This window comes from Melanerpes formicivorus, unplaced genomic scaffold (genome assembly GCF_026170545.1).
Source record: "Melanerpes formicivorus ecotype bairdi unplaced genomic scaffold, bMelFor1.0.p_v2 SCAF_14, whole genome shotgun sequence".
Taxonomy (NCBI): domain Eukaryota; kingdom Metazoa; phylum Chordata; class Aves; order Piciformes; family Picidae; genus Melanerpes; species Melanerpes formicivorus.
The window spans coordinates 12,212,005-12,218,808 of NW_027142366.1; the positions used below are offsets into that span (position 1 = coordinate 12,212,005).

At 64.9% G+C, this 6,804-nt stretch overlaps 1 protein-coding gene across 5 annotated transcripts; it reads left to right on the plus strand.

Annotated features, from left to right (window-relative positions):
- Window positions 1–632: 632 nt before the first annotated feature.
- Window positions 633–5,852, plus strand: RGS11 (regulator of G protein signaling 11). 5 transcript variants are annotated; one of them, XM_068147066.1, is made up of 17 exons: window positions 633–734; window positions 1,620–1,716; window positions 2,035–2,085; window positions 2,177–2,283; window positions 2,385–2,436; window positions 2,520–2,578; window positions 2,723–2,799; window positions 2,903–2,984; window positions 3,110–3,178; window positions 3,778–3,807; window positions 3,889–3,950; window positions 4,185–4,298; window positions 4,379–4,494; window positions 4,915–5,002; window positions 5,116–5,254; window positions 5,324–5,409; window positions 5,480–5,852. In XM_068147066.1, the coding sequence occupies exons 1-17, from the start codon at window positions 675–677 to the stop codon at window positions 5,604–5,606; spliced, it is 1,416 nt and encodes a 471-aa protein (XP_068003167.1). In that variant the 5' UTR covers window positions 633–674; the 3' UTR covers window positions 5,607–5,852. The 5 variants fall into 5 exon arrangements, with proteins under 5 accessions (XP_068003167.1, XP_068003168.1, XP_068003169.1 ...); XM_068147067.1 differs by having other exon boundaries at window positions 3,784–3,807; XM_068147068.1 differs by lacking the exon at window positions 633–734 and adding an exon at window positions 746–821.
- Window positions 5,853–6,804: the final 952 nt, after the last annotated feature.

The following is a 6,804-nucleotide window of genomic DNA, read 5'->3' on the forward strand; positions in this document are numbered from 1 at the left end:
TGCAGTGAGCTCATCGGCCGTGCGTGCCCGCCCCGCGCTGCCCGCACACTGCCCGCTCCCTGCCTGTAACCCCAATGCGATGCCCGCAATTCACCCTGCGCTGCTCGCACCCTGAACGCGCTATCCAGCACGCTGGCCGCAATCTGACCGTACCCTGCCCGTGCTGCCCGCACCCGGCCTGTAGCCCCAAAGCACTGCCCGCACTTCACCCTGCAGTACCTGCACGCTGCTCGCACCCAGCCAGCACCCAGTTCGCACTGCCCACACCCTGTGTGCTGTTTGCTCACATCTTGCCAGCACATCCACGCTGCCCACAACCCCTCACAACCCTGCCGGTACCCTCGATGCCCTGCCCGCACCCTGCCCGCACGCTGCCGGCTCAGCTGCTGCAACAGCTACAGTGGTTCCCCCTTGTGCCTGCACCGGGCAGCCACCGGTACTCCCCGGGGCCAGCCCTGTGCTTTCCCGGCCCGGCGCAGAGCCACGGCCCCGGACGGTGCGGGGTCGGAGGAACTCGGTCAGTGGAGCCCAGTAGGCAGGGAGAGGGCCGGTGCCGGGTCCCGGGGTCGAGGCTCGGTGGTATCCAGCGCAGGGCGTGGCCAGGCCGGGGCGGGGCCAGGGGCGGGGCCGGGCGGGGCCGGGGTGAGCGGCGCAGCTCGGGGCGCGCTCCCGCGATGACCATCGGCGGCCCCCGGGGCCGGTCCCCGCGCCTCCAGATGCCCTGTCTGCGGAAGGTGAGCCGGGACCGGCCCACAGACGGCTGGCACCGCGCCGGGACCAGGCGCTGTGGGCAACAGAGGCGGCCCGGGCGACGGGCACCGGTACCCTAGGGACCGCGGGGACTGGACACTGGGGCTGTAGAGACTGGGCACTAGCCCTTCGGGGACCGGGAAGCGGGCACTGGGACTCTGGGACTGTGGGACCGGGCACAGGCACTTCACTGGGCAATGCAGATATCGGGCACCGGGCACCGCCGGCGGCACGGGCGTCGGGATCGCCGGGGACCGGCAGCGCATAGTGTCCCGAGGGACAGCGGCACTACCCCGGCACCGCCGCGCTGGGACACCCACGGGTAGTGCTCCGGAGCTGCGGGCTCAGACAGCGCCCTCCGGCCCGGGCTGCCGCCCCAGCCCCAAAGACGGCCCAGAAATGCCCGGGGGCTGGGTGCCCCAGATCGGGCTGCAGGATGCCGGGCTGGCCCTGCTCCAGGCACAGGGTGATGAGGTATGGCTGCGGGGTGCCAGGCTGCGCCCGGGCTGAACACAGAGAGCCCTGCATTGGGGTGGGGGGGTGACACGTCGTGTCTAAGCTGGGCATAGGGTTCCCTACATCTGGCTGTAGGGTGCCAGGCTGTCCCTGAAACTAGCACAGAGTACCCTGGGTTGGAGAAAGGGAAGTCAGGGTTTCCCTGGGCTGGGCACAGGCTGCCTTGGGTCTGGGTGAGGGAAGTTAGGCTATCCCTGAGCTGGGCACAGAGTGCCCCAGGTCCAGCTGCAGGTTGCCAGGCTGTCCCCAGGCTGAGCACACTGTTCCCTGGGCTGGGGTGGGGGAAGCCATGCCATGCCCAGGCCTGGTGTGCTCAGATGAAGGGGCTGAGTGTGGTGAGTGTTTCCCGGCAGATGGAGAAGATGATCGTCAGCATGCAGGACCCCGACATGGGCATCAAGATGAGGAACCAGCGCCTGCTCATCACTGTCATCCCCCACGCCATGACAGGTGGGTCCCTGAATTGGGGTGGAAGAGGCTGGTGGGTGCTCTCTGGGTGGTCCCGGCACTGCACCCAGCCCTGTGGTACCCCATGCTGCTTGCCTCCCCCCACCCACGGGTGCTCAGCACTGCAGCTGGGATCAATTATGCATTGGGTGAGCGGGGCGGGCACTCACCAGGGCAGGCAGCCCAGCACGTCCTTGGCAGGGCCTTCATCACCCTGTGTGACCCCACCATGCCATGCCAGGATGCCCAGCTTCTGAACCTCCCTGTACCCAGTCTGGGGCAACCCTGTGGCACCACCACTAATGCTTTTTTGGTCCCCAGGGAGTGACATCGTGGAGTGGCTCATCCAGAAGTACAGCATCTCCGAGGAGGGTGAGTGCCCTGGCACAGGCAGCTGCCCGTGCGGGGGCGATAGGGGCTACTGAGCAACCATACAGCCCCCTGCTGCTGCTGCTCCCCCCAGAATCACTGCACCTCGGCAACCTGATCGTGAAGCACGGCTACATCTACCCCCTCAGAGACCCCCGCAACCTGGTGCTGCGGGCAGACGAGTCACCCTACCGCTTCCAGGTACGCTCCACCGTGGCATGGGCACTGCTCTGGGATTGGTGCTCCCCCGGTTTGGCACTGTGGCCCCACATGGTGTGTGCCTCAACTCTTTTCCCCCACAGACCCCCTATTTCTGGACCAGCACCAAATGGCCAGCCACAGAGCTAGATTATGGTAGGTGCCTCTGTGCTGCTGGCACCAGCAAGGGCTGCAGCCCCTTCCTGGCCCACCCTGAGGTGCCACCACTCCTCTTGCAGCCATTTACCTGGCCAAGAAAAATATCCGCAAGCAGGGTGACCTGATCGAGCACGAGAAGGTGAGTGGTGCCCTCCCCATGCCTATGATGAGGACCTCAGCTCACCCAGGGGGGTGCAGGGGCAGCAATGGCACCCTGAGCCAGACAAGGAGACAGCTGGCACACTGTGCCCTCCTGGGTGACACAGCTGCTGCTGCTCCCTAGGACAACTACAACCTGCTGCACAAGCGGATCAACCACACGTGGGACTTTGTGGTGATGCAGGCACGAGAGCAGCTCCGGTGAGTGTGGGCATGGTCCCGCTGCACCCCACTGGGATGGAGCACCCTTGGATGCCAGGGAAGGCTGGGTGCCAGCACCTCCCCACTGCCTTTGCATGGGCAGGGCAGCCAAGCAGCGGAGGAAGGGCGACCGCATTGTCATCGACTGCCAGGAGCAGGCCTACTGGCTCGTCAACCGGCCCCCGGTGAGGATGGGCTGAGGGAGCGAGTGGTGCTGGGCTCATGGGTGCAGCCCTGGGCACGGGCCTGGCACTGGGCACAGCCCAGGCCCGCTGGGTCCCATCAGCCCCCAGCATGATTCTTATTGCAGCCAGGAGCCCCCAGTGTGCTGGAGCAGGGCCCTGAGCGCAGGAACAGCCACACCACCCGTGTCCAGCTGGTGAGCAGGGGGCCAGGCACCCCTGGGGCTGTCAGTGGGCACAGGGTACACCCCCCTGTGTGTGCCCAGCTGCCCCAGGGGGTGCCTGGCTATCCCCCACTAGGTCGTACTCATGTTCGAGGGAAGCCCATCTCTGCTAACATCTGTGTGTCCCAGCTGAGCTGGGAAGTCCACATACTTCACACATGTGCATGCCATCCCTCTGTGCCCTCACCCCTAATCCCTGTGGGAACCCTCTGCTGGGCCCTTCCCTGTGGCATGATCCCACTAACGCTGCCCCAGTGACCCCTGCCCCGGGCTCTCCTCACTAACTACCTGCTTTCTCTTCTCTGCGCCGTGTTCCGTGCCCTCTGCCCACGTAAGTGTCACTAACCTGGGGCCGGTGCCATGCTGGGGTTGTGGGGTCAAGCCCCTGGGCTGTGATGGCTGAGCCAGAAGCAGGTGGGGATGGGGCTGGAGAACACAGGCGTGGTCAGAGGATGCCAGGGCAAGGAGTGGGTCTGGATGCCTGGGTCCTGGCCCATGGTGGCAGTGGCAGGGCTGGTGGGCACAATGTCCTGGGCCCAGCACTTCCTCACCCGTCTCTGCATCTGCTGCAGACCAAGAACATGGATTACTACAAGCGGGAGGTGAGTGGGGCGGGGCTGGGGGTGGCTTCAGGGGACAGGGGCTGTGGGCACCCCTGACACCTGCCCTGCACACGGCCCCAGATTGAGTACTGCAGGAAGGCCATGGCCAGGACCAGAGTGAAGTCCTCCATCTGCCTTGAGGGGTGAGTGGCTGGTGGCTGCCCTGGCTGTGGGAAGGGTCTCCGTCAGGGTGTGGGGGCACCTGCACCCCTGCAGCCAGCTGCTGGCACGGCAGCACCCACACTGCCATCACTCTTGATGGGGAGCAGATGCTGAGCACCCCACCCCCATCTTCCCACCATGTCCCCATGGCTGCTGGGGCTGGTGGCAGTGGTGAGCTGGTGGCTCTGGCCACCCCCAGCTGGCACTCCTGGCAGGTACATCAAGTTCAACGAGCAGTACGTGCCTCACGACCCCATCATGTCTGGCTGCCTGCCCAGCAACCCCTGGATCACAGACGACACCACGTACTGGGCCATGAATGCCCCCACGTAAGCACTCATCCCCCCCCAGCACCCCACCCCAGGGGAAAGCTGCCCACTGCCCACCCCAACAGTGGTGTCCCCCTCAGGGTGCCAACCCCCACAAAGCTGCGTGTGGAGCGCTGGGGCTTCAACTTCAGTGAACTCCTCATGGACCCTCTGGGCCGGGCACAGCTCCTTGAATTCCTCAAGAAGGAGTTCAGCGGTGAGCAGTCTCAGCTCCACTTCCCCTCACCCCCTGCTCCATCCCAGCATCCCCACACACATAGTCACCTCATGGTGCCCCCACCTCACTCACCTGTCCAGCACCCCCAGCCCCATCACCATGGCCCAGTACCATTGTGCCATCCCAGCATCACCAAACCTACTGCCCCATCCTGGCAACCTCAAAGCTACCACCACATCCCAGCACCCCTAGACCAACCTGTCCTGGCAGCCCTTGACCCACTACCACATCCTTGCACTCCTTGACACACTGCCACATCCCAGCATCCCTAGACCTACCACCCACTGCAGCAGCTGGCTCCATCTTTGGCATTTGGCCCACCAGCTGGCTGAGCTGTGAGTGCAGCAGTAATGGCCTGGGGGCCTCACCCCATCCCCAACACTGTGCCCCCCTCCCCAGCTGAGAACCTGAGCTTCTGGGAGGCGTGTGAGGCGCTGCGCTATGGGGAGCAGTCCCGCATCGATGAGATCGTGGACTCCATCTACCAGTGAGTGCCAACGGGCTGAGGATTTAGGGGGTTGGGGTTTGGTGGGGGCCAAGCCACCATGGTGCTACATCCTGCTGAGAACTGGGTGCTCACCAGCAGCTGTGACTCCCCAGGCAGTTCCTGGCTCCTGGGGCCACACGCTGGGTGAACATCGACAGCAAGACGATGGAGAGGACGCTGGAAGGCATCAAGACTCCCCATCGCTACGTGATGGATGATGCCCAGATGCACATCTACATGCTGATGAAGAAGGTAGGGGAAGGCAGGGCTGGGCTGTGCAGGGCAGGTTTGGGCAGGAGCCTGATGCCTCTGGTCTCCCAGGACTCCTACCCACGGTTCCTCAAGTCAGACCTATACAAGAACCTCCTGGCAGAGGCCATCATCCCTCCAGAGACCAAGAAGCAGCGGTGAGAGCAGGGAATGCCACCCGGGGTGGTAGTGTGGTCCCCACCAGTGCTGACCCCACTCTGCCCACAGGGTTTTCCCCTTCATGCGCAAGCAGCGGCACTCCAGCCCCAGCCCGGCGCTGCTCCTGCCCGCGGGTGACAGCGAGGAGAGGAGCAAGAGCCCAGCAGCAGCCCCTGTCCCCGAGGAGGAGAGCTGAGGGCCCCGGCCCCCTGCCAGCACGGGAGACCCCTCGGGCTCGGTCACAGTGTCCCCAGCACGCCCCGGCCCTGCCGGCAGTAGCACTGAAGGAGAGAAGCCATATGCCCCCCCCCCCGGCCAGCCTCCAGGGCCAAGCTGGCCCCCAGGCAGCCCGAGCTCACATCCCTGCACCCTCCTCGCCCTCAGAGACCCTGCACCCAGCCGGCCTGGTGCCGGGTCCCTGCCTCCTCCCACTCCCCAGGCACAAGACAATAAAGTCCCCGTGGGGGAACGCCGTGGCTCCCGTGGTTTTCAGGGAGGGGTGACCAGGGCAAGGGCTGCACCTGGTGGTGGGGATGGATTTTACCCTGTCCTCCCTTCCTGGGCTGGCAGCACCCCATCCTCTGCCTGCAGCACCCCGCGAGGGTACAGACCTCAGGGATGTGTGCCCATGGCACAGCCACCACACGACTCTGCTCCAAGGGGCTCCTGGTATGGCTGAGCTGGCACACAGGGCACTCAGTCACCCTGCTGCCACTGGTGTACAGCCCCCAGGGAGGACAAAAAGCCCTTTTGAGGTGAGCCAGAGGTGCCACAGGTCACCATGCCGAGGATGCAAGGGTAGGGGCAGGCAGGGAGTGGGGCTAGCAGCTGGGCCACTCTGCCTGCCCATGACCATTAATCTGACCAGAGGTCGAGGATGGCACTGCAGGATTATTCCCTTCCTGGGAGCCAAGCCCAGCTGGGGGAGGATTAATGCTGGTGGTTATATAAAGGAGAGGGGGGCTGGTGCCCACCAGCTCTCAGCCTTGGACCCCAGGGACAGAGCAGGCTGGGGGTGTCCCCAGCCTGCAGTAGACTAAGTGGTGCCAGCCCTCCCCCTGTGTAACAGCATGTGGCCACTTGGGGTGCTCAGGACTGCAGCATCCTGCCCTGCCCTGCTGCAGAGCTGGGGACCCTGGCGTGGAGCAGAGGGATTTCTCAGCTCAGTGCTGGGGCACAGAGGGGCCATGGGGCAGGGGAAGCTGCAGGAGCCTCTGTCACAGCATGAAGCTTGGGAGCCTGCTGCTGGCAGCCACCAGGCAGTGACAGATGGTCCCAGGCTCCAGGAGAGAGCGCTCCCTCCGGCTTGATTCCAGTCCAAGCCCCGGCATGGGATTTTCATGCTGCTGGATTGCAGCAGGAACTCGGGGTGTAAAACCAGGTCACAGAGCCCC

What these genes read in the sequence shown, in the direction of transcription:
- RGS11 (XM_068147064.1), top strand. Translation starts at nt 1,150, where the DNA reads ATGCCCGGGGGCTGGGTGCCCCAGATCGGGCTGCAGGATGCCGGGCTG. An exon ending in ACACCACCCGTGTCCAGCTG is followed by an intron (nt 3,179 to 3,777) that starts GTGAGCAGGGGG and finishes CATCTGCTGCAG; the next exon opens with ACCAAGAACATGGATTACTA. An exon ending in TCCTCCATCTGCCTTGAGGG is followed by an intron (nt 3,951 to 4,184) that starts GTGAGTGGCTGG and finishes CACTCCTGGCAG; the next exon opens with GTACATCAAGTTCAACGAGC.